The sequence below is a fragment of the Natator depressus genome, chromosome 3 (assembly GCF_965152275.1).
Source record: "Natator depressus isolate rNatDep1 chromosome 3, rNatDep2.hap1, whole genome shotgun sequence".
Taxonomy (NCBI): Eukaryota; Metazoa; Chordata; order Testudines; family Cheloniidae; genus Natator; species Natator depressus.
The window spans coordinates 164,175,102-164,198,555 of record NC_134236.1 but is presented as its reverse complement, the minus strand read 5'-3'; the positions used below and the strand labels follow the sequence as shown (position 1 = coordinate 164,198,555).

Here is a 23,454-nt window from a genome sequence, read left to right as displayed (position 1 = left end):
CTTGAAGCACAAGAATAGATGACAACTGGAATCCGTAAGGGATAGTCATTTTTGTACTTAAAATCTGCAAGCTGCCCTTTTTTGGGTGTTTGGAGGATTTGCCCCGACTTTGGCTCCCTCCACCCAAACACTGGATACATGAGTTTTACACTGAAGTATTTTTACCCTCCTCTGGCACAAGACATTTTTAAAAGTGTTAAAATTTAACAAAAAAATTTACAAGAGTACAGGACAAACATGACGGAATCTGAAAGCGTTCCAGACACAAAGGCCCCAACAAGACCAACTTCTGGTCCAATACAAGTGTGAAGACACTATGAAATTCAGTTTCTTTTCAGTGGCAAGGTGACTCAGGATTCCTGTTGTGATTTAAAAACTGTCTACAGTTCTCAGAAAACAGATGGAAAGTACAAAAAGCAATTTCTATAAATACTACTATCCCTCTTATTGTTGATTGAGTAATTAGAATCAGTCACTTACCAGTATTGTTATGCTACTGAATAAGTGACCTCTCTTCTCGCCCTAGCCAAGAACCTATGCATGCCATCACTACAGCACACCTAAACTGTGACCAACAAGCAAAAGATTCAATGCAGTTTTTAGATAAGACTCCTACAACAAATGAGGAACACTGTTGTTGTCTAGTCACTAGATTGCCAGAATTTGTGTCTTAAATAGGAGTTGCCCTGCTCACAGTTCTGCATTCAGAACCAAACACACTGGATAAACATGATCAGGATCATCAGACCTTGTAGGTAACATTACTTGTGTGTGGTGGAAAATGACATCTTACTGTGTTGTCAAAATAGTACTTTGGAAACAATTACTTTTGTGGTATGCCTGCTGTCTGGAATAGATTGATGAGGCATACTGCCAAAGGGTCATCATTATCCCATTTTTCTAATGGCAAGCTCAGGTGTTTCTGAACTATAAATTGTTTTTTGCATTTTGTAAGTGATGTGCATTCTTGGGAACCTACAGACTTTTTATGCCCATGACACACCGACTGCCTAGTGGGTGTATCCATATATTGTACTGATAATCTTCTGATGAATACCAGCAACAACCAAAGCACCAGCGCCTAGACGCTGGAAAACCTAAGCTATTTAATTACCTTGTGTGTGATTAAGTGCTAGTTCAAATACCATGCATAATACAATAACTTAACATTTAAGACATTTTAAAATTCCTGTTTTCTTGGTCTTAATATTGAAACAATTAGTATAAATTTTCTTCAAGTAATCGTTTCCTTTGCTCCTTTTCAGCCACCCATCAGATTTCCTCTGAATTGCTATAATTTAACATTCTGCAATACGTTTAAAGTAGCAGTATTCTAGTATTACTGGATCAGGAAAGACCCCTAAGTTTAACTGCTTAAAACATACTGCTATTGACTGCATTTTAATTCTGGAATAAAGAAAACAAGACTTGTCAATACCTATACCACTACAGTAGCAATATAAGAATTTTGTTTCAGCTGATAAAGAAAAAACAATCGATCACCTGTCACTCATGTTCTCATCTGAACCCTTTTGCTCCTCATACTCCATTTTGTCCTTATTTGCCTGATTCACTTCTTCACTCTCTATAACCACGCCTTCATCCAAGATTTCTGGTCCTTGCCTAGTTGTAGCTAGTTTTCTTTTTTTCACTTTGCTCTTGGCAAATTCTTGATGTTGGTAAGATCTATTATCATTATCCATTTCTTGATCTCTGCTGTTATCCTGTTGTTGGGTCAATGTTAGTGTATTCGTGACTTCTGATGGTGGATCTATTGCCATGCGTTTCACCTTTCTTCTCCTACGCAGGGTCCTGTTTCCTAAATTGTCAAGAGCCAAATCAGACTCATGCCACAGAGGTCTTTTGCCTCTAATGTTATTTAAATTTGAAGAAGGCCTGCGTTTAGCAACCAACTGATCATCAGAGTCACTGTGGTCTTTCTTATTAGTAGTATGATACTCTCTATAGTCCTTGCTTGGTTCTTCTAGACTGGAATCAGAACCTTCACTTAAACAGTGACTAGGCTCCCAAGGATGATGAGTGGTAAATGAACGTCTTTTTCGTCCTCTCCTTTTTCTTGCCTGGCGTTTTAGAAGACAAGACACACTGCGAGAGTGATCACCAGTATCAGCAAAACCTCCTCTGGCTTGCTCCGAACTTTCTTCCAGTGCTGAGACCAGATCATGAACTAGTTCCTCCATAGTCCTACTGAAATGCCTACATATGTAAAGAAAAAACAAAAACAAAACTGATTACAACGTGCATCAACTTCAGCAGTATGTTTTCATATACCAATATCATTACAGTGTCAAAGACAGTCTTATGATCAGCACTTTTAACACCGCTGTAGTTCTACAGAAAGCTGTCTTCTAAATCAGCCAGTACCACAACACACTTATGAGGAGGCTTTCCCTTTATAATGTCACTCTCTCCTAACTTCCATCTTAACAACAGCCCCTTCAATTTTTGGCAGTCCTCCTAATATTGCTTTCATTTACAGATATTTCATCTCAACATCACAGTTTTCAGGGGTTAATCTGTTAGCTATGAAGATTGGCAAAACCTGTCAATATACAATTAGAAGCAAGTGAGCACATTTTAAATTATCTATAAAGTAGGAAATTGAATATACATTTTTTTCCTCCTTTATTGTATATTATTAGGTACAACTGTAAAAGTTGTCATTAGGATAAAATGTTTGACACTCTGTATCTCGGGGGAACACCCTGCACCCCCATGTTCATCCTTATAATACGATTGTGTGGTATCCAATGCAAAGTTTGTCATGTCGGGTGTCTTTGGAAGACTCATGATGCACTGAGCATTGTTGTTATAGTAATGTTATAGTAACGTTAGAGGTTGTAATTTCACATATATAGTTATGAGGCTGCAAATGTGTCCTCATGGCTTAAAACAAGCCCAGGCAAAACTCTCCAGGGACAGAGGGGCAGTTTATACCTCATCAGGGCATGTATGGGACAAACGCAGCCTAGCCTCACAGGAACACAGGACCTGTTGGACTCTCGAATGAGTCACCCCCTTCCCTTGGTCAGTTTGGGACTACGATAAAGTAATGCTCACCTGACCCTGAAAGTGGGGGGGGGGAGGGGCGGCAAAGCCAAGAGGGAAGAAAGACATGATAAAAGGGAAAGACATTTGCCATACTTGCTCTCCTCTTCCACCTCCATCTACAGACACCACCACCAAGCGACTGAAGCATTGATCAAAGGGGAGAGCCTGGCTGAAGGGCAATCAACCAGCCTGTGGTGAGAAGCATCTAAGTTTGTAAGGGCACTGAAAGTGTTAAGATCAGCTTAGAATGCGTTTTGCTTTTATTTCATTTGACCAAATCTGACTACTTGTGCTTTGACTTATAATCACTTAAAATCTATCTTTTGTAGTTAATAAATTTGTTTGTTTATTCTACCTGAAGCAGTGTTTGGTTTGAAGCATGTCAAAGACTCCCCTTGGGATAACAAGCCTGGTGCACATCAATTTCTTTGTTAAACTGACGAACTCATACAAGCTTGCAGCATCCAGCGGGCATAACTGGAAACTGCAAGACAGAGGTTCCTAGGGTTGTGTCTGGGACCAGAGATATTGGCTAGTGTTATTTGGTTGCACAATCCAAGAAGCAGCTGGCCAGAAGTGCTCACTCACATTCTTGGAGCAGCTTACATGCTAGAAGCTGTGCGTGAACAACCTGGGAGTGGGGGTTCTCACAGCGAAGCAGGGTAAGGCTGGCTCCCAGAGTCGAGGATTGGAGTGACCTAGCAGATCACTGGTCCAGATCACACCAGGGGAACGTCACAATGTTGTCACAAGATAATTGTCTCTTGATGCTACCAAGGTGAATCTGAAACACTAATTTTTTGATTATATAATATTTTTAATCGTGACTAATTTTGTCTTCCCAAAATGACTCATATCTATTTGATCTTTAAAAATATTGATTCACTAGAGTGACATTAAGTTGAGAGAACCTTTCCCCTAAATGACAGGTTTCAGAGTAGCAGCCGTGTTAGTCTGTATTCGCAAAAAGAAAAGGAGTACTTGTGGCACCTTAGAGACTCACAAATTTATTTGAGCATAAGCTTTCGTGAGCTACAGCTCACTTCATCGGAGCTGTAGCTCACGAAAGCTTATGCTCAAATAAATTGGTTAGTCTCTAAGGTGCCACAAGTACTCCTTTTCTTTTTTCCCCTAAATGAAATTCTAGAAGATTAAAAGCAAAGTTGTCCTTTCTGATCTACACACTCACATCAGTAGGAATCGCACACCTTTATGAGAAAACAGACTAAGGCATCATGCAGATATGAGGAAAGAATTTTACTCTGCACCACAGCTCACATCACTTCACTAACATTAAAAAACCATGGCTGGCCCGTGACAAGAGACTCAGACTCGCAGGGCTCGCTTGGGCTACAGGGCTGTTTCACTGCAGTGTAGACTTCTGCGCTCAATCTGAGCTCTGGGACCCTCCCACCTCACAGGGTCCTAAAGGTGGGCTCCAGCCCAAGCCCGTAAGTCTACACAGGGTTCTGTAGCCTGGGAGCCTGAATCAGCTGGCATGGGCCAGCCACAGGCATCTAATTGCAATGTAGATATTCCTATATTTATCACCAAGTATACTTCAATAGGCTCACACATGTGTGTACTCGAATAAAAAAAAAAAACAAAACACACTAAAACCAAAACAATAAGATTTACTGCAGAACACCCAGGTGAAAAATTCAAAACAAACTGATCAGACTGACACCCCAAAGTAATTAGCCTCCTTTCTTCTAGTGCTCACTACTGTGTTATGCCTGGTGACCTATAGTGGAAGAACACTGGTCAGTAAATTGCGTAAGTGGGTTTCCAGAAGAAAGCTGTTCATATAGTTTTAGAACAGTACGAAAGGAGACATGAGTCAGCAATTTTCTACCAATATCAGCAGGTTGCAAATGGAGAAAGAGTTTAGTCATATAGCCCACAAGTTTCCCCCACTCACTCACCCATCACTGACCCCAGGCCTAAAGGTGCTAAGCAGGATGGTCCAATGGTTACACAACAACATGAGGCAGGAGACCTGAGCTCTCTTTCCTGCTCTGCCTGTGACTTGTTGTATAATCCTGGATAACTCACTTAACTCATTGTGTCTCAGTTTCCCCATATAAAATGGGAATACCACTACCTTCTTACATTTCTTGAGTTCTATGGACCAAAAGTACTAGGTGAATTCTAATTTAGTTCTGAAAAAATTCAAATTCACCATGAAATGTTTTACCTACAAGGAGAAGTCTCTTGAACTGTGCTGCTATTTTTCGTAGTTTCAGAAAGTTACTTAAGAAAATAATTTGTGCCAGCTGTAAGACATATCACCACAATCATAAAGACAGAGTAGTGCAGTCTACTATCTCAGTTTTGATAAATAAATGATGCTAAACTGTATGTATGTTTACTTCTCAACTCTTTTTCTACGCCCGCTATAAAGTCTGAATTCTTATTTTTGTCACTCCTTGACATAACCAGGCATTTCCTGTGCCCCTTGCTAAGTACAAACAACACCTTGGCAGCACCTTCCAGGGATTGTGCACCTTTTGGCACTCACCTTTGAGCAAGAAACACAAATCAGGTACCAGTACTTTTTGCTTCTCCTTAGTCCTTCTGGTTCTCATGAGAAATCATTTTCCTTGCTTTTGAGAAACAACAACAGGAGATATCAGCGAAAGATAATAATGCAAATAAAGCATTATTTATCAGAAAATTCAGACAGAATAAAGTAACTGGTAGCCAATCAAATCAACAGATTGGCTGACAACCTAGTTATATAGGAAAATCTTGGAATACGTCCGTTTTTACATTTTTAGATTTGAGAAGTTTCTCTATTTCTGCCATCTTCTCCTTCTCTCCCTTTCTCATGACTTGTCTACACTACAAATTTTAGCCAACACTGTGGCTGTAGTAATGCAAACCATGACTTGCACCAAAGCAGCATACACAGGTTTCAAAGCAATGCAAGTCATGGTTTGCACCAATACAGGTATATCAGTGACTATAAAAATAAGTAAAAAATAAATTAAAAAAACCACACACAGAAAACCCAGTGTAGAGAAGGCCTTAGCATAGGAGCACATTTGGCCTTACCTACATGTGGAGAAATGGTTTGGTTGTTTGTGGGGGTGGGGTGGGTTTTTAAGTTTTCAGTTAAGTTAGCTTTATGTGACGGACAGCTCCCTCGACACCTTTGAAGACAACTTCATCTGTAGCTCACGAAAGCTTATGCTCAAATAAATTTGTTAGTCTCTAAGGTGCCACTAGTACTCCTTTTCTTTTTGTGAATACAGACTAATACAGCTGCTACTCTGAAACCTGTCATATCTTTTCAGGCTCACAAAACAAAAGAGGTGTTGAGCTGCATCTTCACAGGTATTAAGGGGGTTTTCAAATTGTTTTAACTTGGCATGAGGGGAGCCTCAGGGTACAACACGGCTTTTAAAAAAAAAAAAAATTCTCGTCAGCATATAGGCAGTTATAAATCAAACTCAGCACTTAGAAAAAAAATTAGCACTATCCCATCTCTGGCACAATACTCACTACATTCAACATTTCATGAAATTCAAAATACCTAGGTTGGCAAAAGACTGCTTATCAAGAACATAAAGCACTTCAGTGTGACCTTTGTTCCTTGTTGAACAACACTTGATTAGAATACAGTCTATTTAAAGAGCTTTTATTCCCTGGCCTAGACCAAACTGTTAGGCCCAGTCTACACTGGCAAGTTTCTGCACACTAAAGCAGCTTTCTGCATTGTAACTCCCGAGGCATACACACTGCCAAGTCACTTAGTGTGCAGAAACCGCACAGTTGCAGCGCTGTAAAAAAAAAAAAAAAACCACCCCGACAAGAGGCGTACACCGGGAGTACAGCGCTGCGGTGCCAGTATAGACATCCTGGTCGATTACAGTGCTGTGATTGTCCTCTGGGGGGTGTCCCACAATGCCAGTTCTCGCCTCTCCGGTAATCAGTTTGACCTCTACTGCTCTGCCGTCAGGTGACCAGTGGTCATCCCCACCCCGTAAATTCCTTTGGAATTCTGAAAGTCCCCTTCCTGTTTGCTCAGTGATGCATGCAGTGGTCTCAGTGCATCTTTCCAGGTGGCCATGTCTGCTCCACGCACCAGGCGATCCCTCACTTGGAGAAATGCCAAGCTGCTGGACCTCATCAGTATTTGGGGAGAGGAGACTGTCCAGTCCCAGCTGTGCTCCAGCCGTAGGAATTATGATACCTATGGACAGATTTCACGATGCATGACAGAAAGGGACCATGTCCGGGACACACTGCAGTGCAGGGTCAAAGTGAAGGAGGTGCGGTATGCCTACCACAAGGCGGGGGAGGCAAACAGCCGCTCCAGTGCTGCGCCCACATGCTGCCGGTTCTACAAAGAGCTGGACGCAATACTCGGTGGCGACCCCACCTCCACTGCGAAGATCACTGTGGATACTTTGGTGGCTCGCATGCCAGTCGAGAGTGGACCGAGCCAGGAGGAGGAAATCTTGAATGAGGATGTGGAGGGGGAGGGGGATGACTCAGAGGTCTGAGATGCATGCAGCCAGGAGCTCTTTTCTACCCCGGAGGAGGCTAGCCAGGCACAGCTGTCAGATCTTGGCGAAGTTCAAACAGGAGAGGAGGCCCTTGGCAAGTGGATTTGATTTTGGAAATTGCTGAGGCGAGTTGTTGGGGGCAGGAAGGTTACAGAAAGTAGGCTTGTCTCTGTATGAGGCACGTACCACCACATGCCTAGTCTGAGTGGCGGAACAGGCTGTTGATTGACTCTCTCAGCCAGTTAGTGATAGGTATGTGAATGCTGGCTGTGTTTTAAATCACTGAATCAGTGTTCTGTGTGTTGCAAACAATACTGCTTCTGTAAAATGTTGCACTTTGCCTTCACAGATATGACTTTGGGAGCCCAGCCTCCCTCTTTGTTATCGCCAGCTGAATGGCTGCGCAGAATTAGAAAGCAGCCATGAAGAACTAAAAAGGACTTTCTGTGTGATGTCATGATGTACTCCGCAGCCGAAAAACAAGAACTGAAGGAGTAGTGGGACAGCGAGAAGGAGGACCGAAGGGAGAACGTGGCGAACCAGAACAAAGCCATGGAGCAGCTCTTAAACGTTATGGAGCACCAAGCGGACATGTCCCAGGTGCTACTAGCACTGCAAATTAAGCAGCTCTGCGCCCGCCCTCCCAAAACTCTTTCCGATGCGCCCCCTCCAGACACTGCCAACACACTCTTATCAAAATCCTGGCTCCAGTCTGTACCCACTGCATTCCACTCTAGCCCCATCACAGTCCAGCCATGCGGACTCCCAGTACCCACTGCACTCAACTCTCGTCCCGCTGCAGTTTAGCCCTGCTGAAGTACAGTACCCACTGCACTGTACTCCAAAGGACAAGGTTGGATATGATCCCTGGAGCTACACAAATCTTTAACCGTCCTGGGACCCCACCTCCTCCTGGGACCATCCCTTCTCCCATCCTCCACAGTGCTGATTTTTTTTTTTTGTCTCCTCCAGTTGTTTTTTAATAAAAGAATTGTTTTGGTTTGAAAGTAATCTTTATTCCATTAATTGAATGCAACCGAGTCCTGCAAAGCAACAAGCAATTTTCTTAAACCTTCACAGTGCATTTTCTGCACCAATCACAATCACCTCCTAGCATTACAAGCACTGCACTCCCGAGTATAGCAACAAATATTAGTGGCTTTCAGCTTCAAATTGCTGCCTCAAGGCACCCCTGATCCTTATGGCCCCATGCTGCGCCCCTCTAATAGTCCTGGTCTCTGGCTGTTCAAATTCAGCCTCCATACACTGAGCCTCAGCGGTCCAGCCCCGAATGAAGCTTTCAACCTTCCCTTCACAAATATTATGAAGCGTACAGCACGTGGCTACAAGCATAGGAATATGGTCATCGGCAGGTCCTGCCTCCCATATAGGCAGCCCCAGCGGGCCTTTAAACGGCCAAAAGCACACTCAACAGTCATTCTGCACTTGCTCAGCTTGTTGTTGAACCGCTCCTTGCTGCTGTCCAGGTTCCCCGTGTATGGATTCATAAGCCACGGCATTAAGGGGTAGGCAGGGTCTCTCAGGATCACAGTGGGCATTTCGACTTCCCACACGGTGATTTTCTGGTCCAGGAAGAAAGTCCCTACTTGCAGCTTCCTGAACAGGCCAGTGTTCCGAAAAACGCATGCGACATGCACCTTTCCGGACCAGTCTGCGTTAACGTCCGTGAAATGCCCACGGTGATCCACAAGTGCCTGGAGAGCCATAGAGAAATACCTCTTCCAATTAATGTACTCAGTGGCTAGGTGGTCTGGTGCCAGAATTGGAATGTGTGTGCCATCTATCGCCCCTCCACAGTTAGGGAAGCTCATTTGTGTAAAGCCATCCACAATGTGACGCACAAGTCCAATGGTCGACTTTCCCATTCTGAACTGGTTAGCCACCAATTGGTAGCAGTCTGGAGTAGCCAGCTTCCACAGTGCAATTGCCACGCATTTCTCCAAAGGCAGGGCAACTCTCATTCTCGTGTCATTGCGCTGCAGGGCTGGGGCAAGCTCCTCACACAGTCCCATGATTGTGGCTTTCCTCATCCGAAAGTTTTGCAGCCACTGCTCGTCATCCCAGACGTGAATGACGATGTGATCCCACCACTCAGTGCTTGTTTCCCGAGCCCAAAAGCGGCGTTCCACAGTGGTCAACATCTCCGTGAATGCTACAAGCAATCTCGTGTCATAGCTAGTACGTGTGACAAAATGAATGTCAAACTTCTCTTGCCTTTGTAGTTTAAGGAATAACTCCACTACCACTCATGACGTATTGGTCAGAGCGAGCAGCATACTGGTCAACAGTGCGGGATCCGTTCCTGCAGATCGAAGAGGCAGAGCGCGCAGTACACAAACTATTTAAAGATGGCACTAATGCTGATGGAAGCACGGGGATTGCTGGGATGTGAAGCAATGCATCACGGGGCATTGGGACAGGACCCAGGATGCCCCGTGACCCCCTCCGTCTTCCCACAACTCTTAGCGGCAGAAGAGGAAGAGACGCTCTGTGAGATAGCTGCCCAGAGTGCACCACTCTGAATACTGCTGCAAGTGCCACAAGTGTGAACATGCTATTGCACAGGCTGCTGACAGTGTGAACACACAACAGCGGTTTCCCCTTCAGTGCTCTCTGAGCGGCGCTGTAACTCCTGGTGCTGTAACTCTGCCAGTGTAGACATACCCTTAGTATCTCACTGTGTTCCACCACACCTCTGAGGATTTGGCCTTCCCTTACTTATCGCTTGTCTACATGGGGAAACTGACTGGCAGAACCAATAGCAGTAAAATCATACCACTATAGCTATGCTGGTATAATTCCCCATGTGGACACACTAGTGGACTCCAAAATAGAGTGTCCATGTGGGGAGGTATAACAGCATAGCTATAGAAGTATAATTATATCTCTACAGTTTTGCTGGTCAATCTCCCTGTGTAGACAAGCCCTCACAGTCCTAGTGAATGTTAATTAGACTTCTAATATCATTGCCTGACGTGTCAAATAGGAAGCCCTATTACAAACTAAGTTATCATATTTCTCAATACCTATTGATATAAGTATGATTTGTCATAGACTGTGCCCACTCAGAGCAGAAAACTCATCTGAAGTGAACATGCTTAGGAAATCAGTGAGAAAAAAAATCAAAAAGCATCAGGCAATAAGGTTCTCAATTCCCATTGTAAGTCAAGTTTTATGAGCCTCATGTGCACCTGCAATTAACTGACAAATACTCTTTTCCCCACATATAAATCTTTTAATTGATCCTAACGCACCTCTGACTTAACAGAAGAAAACCCACCCAGCCTCAGTGGCCTTGTCTACACAACAATTACAACGTGGCTATAACCTACCTGTCTTACAATACCAAATATGTTTGGTTTGGCATGTGTAGACCAGATCAACTCATACTACAGACATTTCAGCATGTTCACTTAGTATGGTTATATGATTACTTGGTCTTGTCAAATCAAAGTCTATGCTGCACATTTAGAATACAAACCAAGTTATAACTGAATTTCCCAGCATGGTTTTTACTGTAGGGTACACAAAGCTCACTTCAAGATTTTGCCACTCTTGAAAACCCAAGAAAGTACATTTGATTTATTTTAACAGTTCTCTCATCTCTCTTTTGTATGAATTAAAGAATGGGAGTAGAAACTAGAAAGTTCAGACTAACTGCTTCTATTTATTTATAGTGAGAAACCACTTTTAACATTCTGCAGTGTTTTTCCAGCAAGTTAATACTTATCAGCATATCCCTTTTTGGCTTTTTATTTTGTGCACGCTTGACAGTCAATCTTATACTTTGCAGGTGGGAATGAATTATTTTTACTGAAGTATTATCCAAAGGCTAGCCCAAAAGAGACATTTAGAAATGTGTGTTTCTGGAACAGTTTGAAAAATTAACTCCTTTATTTTCAGGGACACCACAGAATCTATAAAAAAGATTGTCAACAGCAAATACAGAGTGCATTCAGTCAGAAAAGTTAAAATTCAGGACTGTTAATAATATGGATATACAGTATAACACAACCCCAAAAAATTTTTAATATATAACCCATAGTTCAGGGTGCCTAACATTAGACTGTAAAAACACAGTTACAGCAACTGTCCACAGCCTGTGACAAAAAACATATCTTCTCTCACAGATCATATGGCTGCACTAACAGTGTAGTTTGCCTCCAGTGACCTACACATTTATCTAAAACAATTTTAATGGAGTTTACTAAATGTTGACCCCTTTCTTCTATGCACTATCAGAAACAAACCATACTCTTTCCAAGATAAATAAAAGCAGCTACAATATATGTACATCACTTCAACATCAAAATACTTTAGTGTCCAATACTATCAAAACTACCATTACACTTTTTAAAAAAAAATCAAGGCCTTTTACATGAAATATCATGTTTGACACTACTTCTTAAAGAAAATGAGAACTACCTTTGCTCTTTGTTAGATATGAACGTAAATGGAATGAAATAAAGTGCAGCAACAAAACCTTGCTATAAAGACCTCATTAACTGTCCAGGTGAGAACTAATTGAATCATTAGACAATGTTTATATGCTGGAATGACAAAATCATTATCAGAATAATCAAAGAGCCAAAAGGTGTCCAAAACACAAGCTTTCCCTAAATGGTGGGCGTGTACTGATAAGATATCTGAGAAACACTAAGATATAGACTTCTGCCATCCAGAGTAAGCAAAACACATCGCTGAAACTGACTAAAGAGGTATGAAAGAATTATCTTCTTGAATTCTCCTTATAACTATCTTTTTTAGAACTTTAATGTTTCAAGAAGCTTAAAGGTATGGCTTCTGCAAAAGCTCAAGTACTATACCATGAGAAATTAATTTTCTTTGGTTCCTTAATATTACAAATTTTACTAAAATAGATTTCCATCGAAGCACAGCTTCCTGGATAACCTGTGTAGAGAGGAATGAGGGGTGAATGGTTTGAGGAGTAGTCTAAGGTATATTTAGCAGACCTTCAGAGCTGGCAAACTATAATTCAAAAAGATAACTAGATTTTGAATTCTTCTCTCAAAACCAAACTGTTCTGGGCAATGTCTTCAGTCAAATATAGCCAGCTTCCATAAAACCCTGCACTTACAATCAAGGTTAGCACTATGGATTGATCATTCTGTAGTTGTTAGTAACCATTATAACCTGCCTCTTTAAAAAAAAAAAAAAGGGACTATAGTATGTTATCACTCATAAAAGTAAAATAGAGGACATACAATCGTTTAGTCATCAGTGTGAAATATGTTACTGTGCTGTCTCAGAGTGCCAACTCTTTCAGGATATACATTATTTCATGACTCCTGTGAATAGCAAATATAATTTTCACAGAATTTTGGGGAAACTATTTACAACAGTAAGATAACAAAACTTTTAATTGGAGGTATTTCACTTGGTTTTGCCTTTGAAACATATCTCTTTGGCTCAAAAGCTTAACTATAATATCTTATTTTTGTCCAATTAAAAAAAAAAGAAAGTGACTTTGGTACACTTTTCCTCCAAGACCACAGTATGTATGTATGTATATATGTATGTGTGTGTGTGTGTATATATATATACACACAGAGTCTCTGTGTGTATATAATGTCTTCTGCAGTTTCCACAATATGCTATGCATCCGATGAAGTGAGCTGTAGCTCACGAAAGCTCACGCTCAAATAAACTGGTTAGTCTCTAAGGTGCCACAAGTACTCCTTTTCTTTTTTCTTTTTACGAATACAGACTAACACGGCTGTTACTCTGTAACATCCTTGTGTTCATTTCCAGTCTTTGTAATGAACCTAATGCATATTAAAGGTTTTCTTTGGTTGTTTTGAAACTAACTTATTTGCTGAATGATACAAAAAAGTGAAAAACGTGTAAGGAAAGAAAGCTTTGCATTGGGTGCATAAAGTTTACCACCACAAGAATCTTAACACTTCTTAATCAATGTTTGGTGTAGTGGTCATGTAAAGTTTCCCACACCTCAAGCTTCCTCTTAACTCATTGCAATGAAAGGTTTATATGATGGTTGCACAATGTTTTCAACCAGGATGCTTCCAAAATTTAATGCAGAAAAAGATGGGCTAGCAGTACATGAAGTTTTCATTAACAACCCAGTATAAAATTCTATAATGCTCCAGTTGTGGTTGGGTCTTCAATCACTTTCTCATAATATTGGTGATATCAGCAGCCTGCATTCTCAATTTGGACTGTGGACATTATTCATTTTAGAGAGATGTTTTTTATTGGACCAACTTCTGTTGGCGAAAGTGACACACTTTCAAGCTCTTTGCTCAAAAGCTTGTCACTTTCACCAACAGAAGTTGGTCCAATAAAAAAAAAAAAAATTACCTCACTCATCTCACCTCTCTAATTTTCTGAGACCAACATAGTTACAACAACACTGCAAACAACTATGCATTTTGTCTGTCAATTGGTTGTTTGCCCCATCTTCTTTCTAACCCTCTCTGGTCCTTCCACTGCCAGTGGAACATTTCAACGCTCTGTGGCCCTCTTGCCTTCCCTCCCACTTTCCCTCTCTTCCCCTTCTTTTCTACTTCCTTTGTCAAATTCCCCCTACTCTACTCCTATAATAAAAATAAATTATTTGGCACTACCCGGCAGGAACACGACTGCTATCCTTTTCTTTTCTGACTATTGTTTGCAAAGCTCACTTGCTGAGTCTTGTTTCAGATAAAACTTAAGGTGTTCGGAGCGGAGACCATGTCTAAATGTGTACTTGCAAAGCAACTACCACAAAGGGACCAGGCCCTTCAGGTTCTAATACAATATAAACAACACATTTAAGGTGATAGGTTTTTATCTTCTGGTCTGGGAGCAGCAAATCCTTTTGCACACAGCCCACTGTTCACCAATAAAATAGCAGGTGACTGAGAGGTGAAAGATCTCATGTGACAAATTTGCCAATAGTTCATGCCTTCAATCCTCTTTATAAGGATATCAACAGTTTGGTCGTAACCAGCAGCCACAGTGTCCGATGGGCAAAAGTTCAGAAAGGAGAAGCGAGACGTTTGGTAAAGGAGAGGAGGAAAGAGTCTCCACGGCAAAGCAAGGGTGTAGTTTGGGGACGAGCAGCGGGGGTTGCTCCCCCAAACGGCAAGCCTCGGGCAGGCACGGAATTTGCCTCCCCTATGCATGCCCCGTTGTCCTGACTAGAGCTTCCCCCCTCCCCCAAATACAGAAGTCAAACTACGCCTAAGCGGCAACGATTTATATAAAATACCTGGCGCCAGATGCTTTGGAGACGTGTGGGTATGAGCCCCGGGGAGGAGCCACTCGTGGCAGCAGTGGGATAGCGGCGTCTAGAGGGATCAACTCCAGAGACGGGGAATCCGCCCCGCGGCCCAACCCCACAATCTCCCCCCAGCTCTCACACGTACCCCTGCCCCAGCAAGCTGTTGCTCAGCGCACTGTGCCCCCCCCCCGGGAAAGCTTCTGCCTCCAAACCACGGAGCCGCTGCCGCCGCCGCCACCCCGCTCCGGCCGGCCCCCCACCCACCTTCGCCCCAGTCCAGCCCGGCCTCACCAGCTCTTTCTCGCCGCCTGAGCTCGGGTCGGGTTGGGCTCAGCGACCCGGAACATGAACCCGGCGCCTCCCCCGGCCGCTCCCCGGGGAAGCTGATGCCGCTTCGCAGAGACTCGGGGAGGCGGCCGAAGCCGGGCGAGCGAGAAGGGGTGTCGGGATCGCTCTTTGCCCGCGCCTCACTCCCCCATGATGGGAGCCCGGAAGCGACTACAGCATCGGCAGGAAGTAGGACCCAACCATCCCGCTGCCGGGATGGAGCTCGGATGGTACGGCCCATAGCTGGGGGGTCTCGCTTACCACTCTCGCCCTCCCCCCCGCAGCACTACAGCGTGTCCTACCTATCCGCCCCCTCCCCCGGGCCGTCGGGGCCTGTAGGGAGGAATTACCCCCCCTCGGCCAGGTGGTACGGTCTGGTTGCCATGGTGACGGCCTGTACACCATCAGGGCAGGGGGAACATGGCCACTTTGGCCAGGCTGCAAGGGAGACTGCCAGGCCAGAGGGAGGAATATTTCCATAGGAACAGGTAACGGGCCCCGTTGCCCCCGCCCCCATGGGCCTGCATTGGCCTTCTGGGGAGGAGCACTGGTAAGGGTCAGGCCAGCGCACTGGGATGGGACAAAGGTTCTCCAAATGATGGTGGCACCTTGCGAGGTCACCCCCATGGCAGGTCCCCAGGTCACCACATTGCACCAGCGCAGTGTTGCATTGTCATTGGGACGTTGCCATGTCCAGTTAGCACTCTCAGATCACTGTCAGTGCTTAATATTTATATTCCCCAGGCCCCCTTAAGCCCCAATTAGAATCAGGACCCCCTGGTGCTAGGCACAGAATACAAGGTGATCTGTGTCCCAAAGAGCGTATAGTTATCATGCCATGTGGAAATGTTGCCATGTCATATCAAGTATATTACCGCACTGCACCAAAGCAACATCATATCAAAATGTCGCTAGATTGAATAAAAATCCCATTGCGGTACAGCAAAATACCATTCTTCTGGGGTTTCAGAGTAACAGCCGTGTTAGTCTGTATTCGCAAAAAGAAAAGGAGTACTTGTGGCACCTAATTGGTTAGTCTCTAAGGTGCCACAAGTACTTCTATTCTTCTGGGGGAACACTTTTTTGTGACTAAATGTTTCATAAGCTAAGAAAGAAAGGGCAATCCCAGAAAACCAAGGCAATAGTAATTCTGCTTATTAAGGAGAGTGTTGTTATACCCCAAAAATGGAGTCCCAAATCCTTCACTAAAATAATGTATGTAACTAACAGTTCTAAATTAGCATCCACTTTTGGAGTTTCCTGAGCATTTTATACAACACACTATTTAAATGGGAAGATCCTTAGAGACGAGAATAATGTTTCATCCAGAACTAAACAAAATAATTGGTGCTTAAATAATTATCTATTTTATCAAGGGATTTCGTAGATTTTTAAGGCTCAAAGGGGCCGCTATGACAATCTATTCTGACTTCCAGTATAACAGAGGCTATAAAACCTCACCCAGTGATTTCAGCCTCAAGCCCGTAACTTCTATTTGAGCTATCGCTATTTTTTAGAAAGAGATTCAGTCTTGTGATGGAGAATCCATTATGTCTCTAGATAAATTGGTGCAATGGTTAATAAACGTCACTGTTTAAAAATGTGCTTTATTTCTAGTCTGAATTTGTCTAGCTCCAGCTTCCAACCATTGGATCCTATTATGTCTTTTTCTGCTAAATTAAAAAGCTGTCTACTATCTGTACTCTCTTCCCTGTGTAGGTGCTTGTACACTGTGATCTAGTTACCGCTAAATGTTTCCTTGGATAAACTAAATAGAGTGAGCTGCTTAAATCTCTCAATATAAGGCCTATTTTCCAAATCTCAAATAATTCTTGTAAATCTTTTCTGAAACTTTCCAATTTGTCAGTTTTTTTTTTTTTTTGAAGTGTGGATACCAGAACTCAACACAGTATTCCACTCATAGTCTCCCTAATGCCATATACAGAGATAATACCACCTCCCTACTCCTGATAAAGAGAGGTATGGAAAGCGTGCTAAAGGACAGTGTGTCAGTGGCAAAGCGTGGAATAGAGTCCAGAAGGCCTGACTTGCAGTTCAAGCTGTAACCTCTGGACATACTGCTTGTAAACCTAAGTAGGCAATTTACGTGCTTCTTACAGCTATAGCCAATTAAAAATGCAAAAACAGTCACCCAGATTTGTGTTTTTGACACATATATTTAAAATATAAAAGGGACACAGAATTAATTATGTCCATCTCTTTGAGATTTTTAATAGGTGACAATATCAGACTTTGCAGTGTTTGCTAAATATATTGATATGCTAATTACCTTGATCAGCTGCTTCAAGACCTTTGTGTGACACTCCTATTTTCTCTATGAATTTCACAATTGAATCACTTTGCAGATTCAGATTATGAGTCAGTAATAATTATATTGACTAGAGCCATAATATTGTGTGTTGAAATCAGTTTTGTGTGTAGTTATTCTGAATGTAGTCTGTTTTCAAAATACGTTGTATTTGAATATGCAAAACACTATAGGTAATCAAAGTGCATTAAATAACATTTATTTTGTGTCTGCCTTGGTTTCATGTTATTGAAAGTTACTTGGAAGCATAAGTCACAGTAAATGTTTGTGAATGGAGTAAAGATAACCCTTGACATTCAAACTGAATGTGCAGTTTAAAAGGTGAAAACCAAACCCTAGCTCCAATTGTTATCTTTCGAATGTTGGCAAGGGCTCTTCACTACCAAAAGATAAACATTACAAGAGAAAATAGAACAAAAGATACAGTAACTCTCAAGCGACATACAGAGCCATCAAACCAGATCTAGTACAATGATGACAAGAAAGAGTGTAGGAGTAATATCTGTCTGATATGGAGAAGTAAACAAGAAATTACCAACTAGTACAATAAATTACATACCAACAGAACAGATCACATTCAAAGAGCAAAACCTCACTGCAAACTTTAAATAATGAGATTCTTCTAACCCAACTAAGTGTACTGAGGGCAGCTTGGAGAAGCAATAAGAAAATAATTTTAAAAGGTGATAGTAAATAATAAAAATGTGATTGTAATGCTTCAATAAAGATTAAAGTATAATTTCAAATAGTTTAGTTCAGCAATTTAATAATTGTTAATTGATACTTTATTGTGAAAAGATATAATTAAACAGAAACTAGAAATGATTCTGAAGCTGGTTTCTGCCCCATAGGATTGAAACTGCTCTTAACAATGTTACTAAGGGTGTTTTTCTGGCCAAGTAGCAAGTCTTCTTCCCCATTCTTATTGTTCTTGATCTGTCTTTTGCCTTTGTCACAGTTATGGCTCTTCTAATAGACAGTCTCTCCCTTGCGTCTCTCTCTGGCACTATTTGTCTGAATGCTCCTTAAGAATCTCTGTTAGGGTCTTTGCACTTGGCCCTCCTCTCTTCTTTACATCTACCTTATACTCATTTATCATACAGCTTCTACCATTAACAACTCTCAGACCTACCTGCATCCTTCGATTTCTCTGCCTATTCTCATCTTATATCTTCAGCTGCCTCACTAACATCTCTTCCTGGATGACCTGCCTCCACCAGAAATTGAAAACTGAATCCTTATCTTTCCTCCCCAAACCTCCCTTGTCCTCCCTTTCTCATTACCATTGGCAATTCCATTAGTTTCTGCATTCCCCGGGCTTGCAACATCATCATACTTGTATGCTCTTTTCTTCCCTTCCCCCTCCCACTGAACACATTGATGCTATCTCTGAATCCTACCATTTTGCCCTCTACAACGTCTCCAAAACTGATCCATGACCATGCTTCTCCATTCCTTTTGTGAAAACTCTAGTATTGGTGGTGAACTAATAATATCATCTTCATCTCACTGAACATTTCCCATGAAATAGCTGTTAAGCAATATATGCTGGATATTTGAAAAGGTAGGGCTGTGATGTAGGAAATGACAAGAGATTTGACAAATGAGTTGCTCACCAGAGTGCCTAATTCTACCTCTTCTTCCAGAATCACCTATCTTGAAAATGTTTTAGCCAGAACTGGATTTTCAATTGTTATTGTAGATACTTTTAATTAAGATGACAATGAGCTCCCAGCCTTTTTTTCACTGTATGCGGCTTCACTACAGCTTTGGTAATACATTTAGAGCCTGATGTAACCTTATTGTAGTCAATGGGTCTTTCTATTGATTTTAGTGGGCTATGGATCAGGCCCTTACTTTTACGTAATTAATTCATTTAGTACTCATTGTGATAATACTGATCATAGTGAATTTATCTGATATTCATGTCAATGTCATATTTTATGCAGTGCTATAGGATTTCTATTGTAATTCAGCACTAATTAATACACCATTAAAATAAAGTGTTATCCACATTTTTCATTTAAAGCATGAGAAGTCTAGACGTTCATAACATATTGGCATCAGTGTTCAATATCACATGTATCTGGGAATTGTTTCTCAGGCATTAGAAAAAAATCACATAAAATTAATGTGTCAGCACACAAGTTGCAATTCCTCTAACACTGCAGTATCTTACCTAAAAATTTCTTTTTAATGTTTCCTTTTTAAAAAAAATATCAGGATCCATCTGGAACCCATCAACTGGGATGTTTTACATTTTTTTACATAAAATTTTTTTAGCCTTCTTTCTTCATTCCTCATGACTTCTGGTCGTCTATGTTACTTTATGTTCCCCTCCCAAGAATGTTAACAAAGATGCATAATCAGAATGCAAAATAACTTCATTTTTTCCTGTGAATTTAGATTTAGATTTTTTTATATTGTTTATAATAAAATCCTTAAAATAGAGCAGAGCCATTGCACTGTTCTCCTTGCAGGATTGGGGCTTTAATTATCTCTATACTATCTAATCATCATGGGATATTTTGTTTTGCTACATTTCTAAGAATGGTAATATGTTAAAGTGGGAATGTGGGGGGAAAGGAAAGGTTTTAAAAGAACACAAATTGTCCCATTAAGAAAAAATGTAGATGAAAAAATCTCTCTGATTCATTGTTTTGATTTTAAAGTAAACTACTGAGAATGCTAATCACAAAAAGATTATTTTGAAAAAATGTTTTCAGAGCTGTAGATGAATACAGAAAAGCAGAGCACAATGCTGCTGTACGAATCCAGAGCTGGTTTCGAGGATGCAGAGTCCGAGCATACATCAGGTACTGTGATTTTTTTTCTATTTTATCCCCTATTTTCAGTCACTCATAACTTTCCAAAACTCTCACATATTATACTTAGCTTGCTCTCTCTCTCTCTCTCTCTCTCTCGCTCTCTCTCTCTCTGAAAGTGAATGTTTCTGTAAAATGTGAACAAAAATGATTATTCTGTTATTCTGATTATTCTGAGTAGCATAGTAATATATATATATTACCATTGCAAAAAATCCTTGTGATTTTTTTTTTAAATTGTACAGCTAAAATTGCTGAGGTCCAAAAGTTGATGAATGGCATGGAAATAGCGTTTTTTTAGAACACTCTTCCAGTATTCTAGGGATAGCTGAGTTTGACTTGAAAAAGGTGGCATGTTGTGCATCAAGAGTGCCTATTGTACAAACTTTTCTTCTTCAGATTTTGTGGATGATGTGAAAAGAATTGCATGACGTGGCCTACTGGATAAAGCACTAGTAGAAGACCAGGGTTCTATTGCTGACTCTGGCATGCTAGGTATCATTATTGTTATTTGAGAAATAGCATGTGATCACGTAATTAAAAATGGAGGCCCTAGTTCTCCAAAGTGTTACATACTTGGGAACAATGGGACTACTCATATGTTTAAAGTAGTCATTGTCTGACAATACCAAAAGAAGGACAGGAGACACTTGATATGGTTGTAATCAGGATGCAACTTTATTAGTAGATGTCTGGGACTACCCGCCAGATAAAAGTGCAGGTAGCTCTATGATCATGCAGTATCTACCCAGAAGCATCCGCCAGTCCCCCTCTTTTCTATCCAGGTCCCCCAGCCAACCCATTGCTGGGACCTTAGCATCCTGCCCCCTCTCGGTTAAGGTAGGCTATAAGAAAGGCGGGGGCAGGAGTCAGTCATAGGAGTGCCATGCCAGTCATGCCTGCCGTATCAGTCATAGGAGCCCCAACACGCCCTCTCCCTTTCCACTCCTTTCACAAACCACCTCCTTTTTAATTCCTTTGCCAAGCCATTTATCTGGTCACTGTATCCCTTTCTAATGGAGTATCTACACTGGACATCTGCCCCACACTTACATAATGAGTTGCAACATCAAAACCTAACTCCCTTCCCGACTCACCATAACAAAGCCCTCCCTGAACCTGCTGCGAGAAAGGTGGAAAAAAAACTCCACTCCACCTAGGCCAATCTGGTGGTGAGGAAAAAATTCCTTCCCAACCCCCCCTACAAAGGAGCGACTAGGATGATGCTCACTGCAGGATCTGACCATACCTGGTAGTTTGTCACCTCAAGCTGAGGAAGGGTAGGTGCTGCTTTGCCTGGTGTGGGGAAAAGGGGCTTCTCTTGCCAGACTCACCCCTTTTCCGTTCCCCAACCCTTTCAGTCCCTGGAGATGAGTCAGCATCACCATACTGACCCATTCCCCCTTTTGAAGAAGCTTCTAAGTCCCTCTCCCAACCCCCCGTTAGAAACGCACTATTTCCCCTCCCCGGCAAGCTGGACAATGCCCCCACTTAAGGTGCAGTGCAGTCATATGCATAAATCTTTGCATAATCTGTCTCATAATGTATTAGGAAGCAAAGCAAAGTTGTTATGCTAGCACCTAAGCTGGCTGGGAATTTTTTTTTTCCCTTGGAGAAATGTCAACAAAGCCAAAACTTGTTTCCTTATTATCAAATTTTCTAACAACCCCCAAATTGAAAATTTTAGAAATTTTTCAGTTTTCAACATTTTCCCATTTGACCAAAAAAAGTTCTGAACCATTCAGAAGTATTAACTGTATTCTCCATGAATTGTTTAACCAGTCACACAAACACCCATTCTTAAGTCTATTTCATAATGCTTAATAATGAATAACTTTTATAAGATTAAATTTAAGTAAGTTTGCTGTAACCTACTTTTTGGAATACGTATAGATAACATACAGCATTGCCTAAAATCTTGGAAAAATCTTTCCAATGTAACTTATAAATATATTATTCTTTCAATGTAATCATTTGTAATCAAAATATTTTGGTTTAGGTATTTGAACAAAATGATGATTATTATCCAGAAATGGTGGAGAGGCTATCAAGGAAGAAAACACTTCAGAAAAATGGTGGAGGTAACAAATGGGTTTTACAATTATTTTAGATATTTTATCTCTCAAATGCACAGCTGTTCATTAACTTGCCCCTGGTTCTAGTACAAAAGTTGAGAGTTTAGGCCTCGATCCTGCATACACTTATGCATATTCTTAACTTAACTACCATGAGTAGCTCCACTGATTTCAATAGGACTATTCATGGTAGTAAAGTTGAGCACATGCATACCTGTTTGCAGGATTGGAGACTTAGGCTTCAATCCAGCAATGAGCTATGCACTGCAAAAGCCTACCTGTGTTGAGCTAATTGCAGGAACGAGGCTTTAGGTTGGAAGTACTGTTTTCCTGGCAGTACTCTTAATTCTGAAAAAAACAGAGTATAAGTTCATATCTTTAGACATTGCTATTCTGTGTTTTAGTGTTTTAAATTTCTTACTTAATGAACCTTGAAATATTTGAAGTTTTGCCTTGAGGCACACAGCAGATCACAGCCAATCTAATTCCCTTGATGAACTTAAAGATAGAAATGTATCATAGCACACTATCTTAAACCTCTGTTAAGAGGTTTAGAAAATTAAGAAAAAGACAATTTGCTCTTAACATACAATGGTAAGATTTTTAATCAGTAGTTTGCATTACTAATTTACCAATTTATGTTAACAGTTTCTTTTCCAATACTTTGTAATTTGTTCTTCATTTATTCTTGACTAATTTTATTGAAGCCAAATTGTTGTTTTTCAGTATAGAGATAAAAATACACAGAAAGAAAAAAATGTAGAGTACTAAATAATAATAGTTTAGATACTGTTGACTTGTTCCCCACTGGTTGACCAGCTAGTTAATCAGACTGAGTCATCTTTTTGGGCCATGTTTTTCAAGGAACTTCTTATCTTACTGCAGTTTGTTTGTGCAGAGTGGATAACTACATGCTTAAATTGAGTTCTCCTCTGAAAAGTGACTGTGTGTGCTTAGTGAGACTTAAGTGGTATATAGTCACCCCCTGGTGAATGTTCTAAACAAATTCTAAAAAAAATACAATTGGACGTAGCTCAAAAACATATAC

General features: G+C 41.2%; 2 protein-coding genes across 3 annotated transcripts in view; one reads left to right on the top strand and one right to left on the bottom strand.

Annotated features, from left to right (window-relative positions):
- GPATCH2 (G-patch domain containing 2) overlaps nt 1–15,349 on the bottom strand; it is a 181,587-nt gene extending 166,238 nt beyond the window's left edge. The window contains exons 1-2 of one of the 2 annotated variants that reach the window (XM_074949248.1): nt 15,142–15,349; nt 1,504–2,217 (exon numbers count right to left, since the gene is read on the bottom strand). In XM_074949248.1, the coding sequence (XP_074805349.1) occupies nt 1,504–2,217; nt 15,142–15,197 (770 nt within the window). In that variant the 5' untranslated portion in view covers nt 15,198–15,349. Of the gene's footprint in view, nt 1–1,503; nt 2,218–5,593; nt 5,678–15,141 lie in introns of those variants that run through there. The other variant, XM_074949249.1, reaches the window with a different exon arrangement.
- Nucleotides 15,350–15,538: 189 nt separating this feature from the next.
- The window catches only part of SPATA17 (spermatogenesis associated 17), a 144,786-nt gene continuing 136,870 nt past the window's right edge, over nt 15,539–23,454 (top strand). The window contains exons 1-3 of the mRNA XM_074947117.1: nt 15,539–15,665; nt 20,233–20,322; nt 22,331–22,412. Coding sequence (XP_074803218.1) covers nt 15,598–15,665; nt 20,233–20,322; nt 22,331–22,412 — 240 coding nt within the window. The 5' untranslated portion in view covers nt 15,539–15,597. The remainder of the gene's footprint in view (nt 15,666–20,232; nt 20,323–22,330; nt 22,413–23,454) is intronic.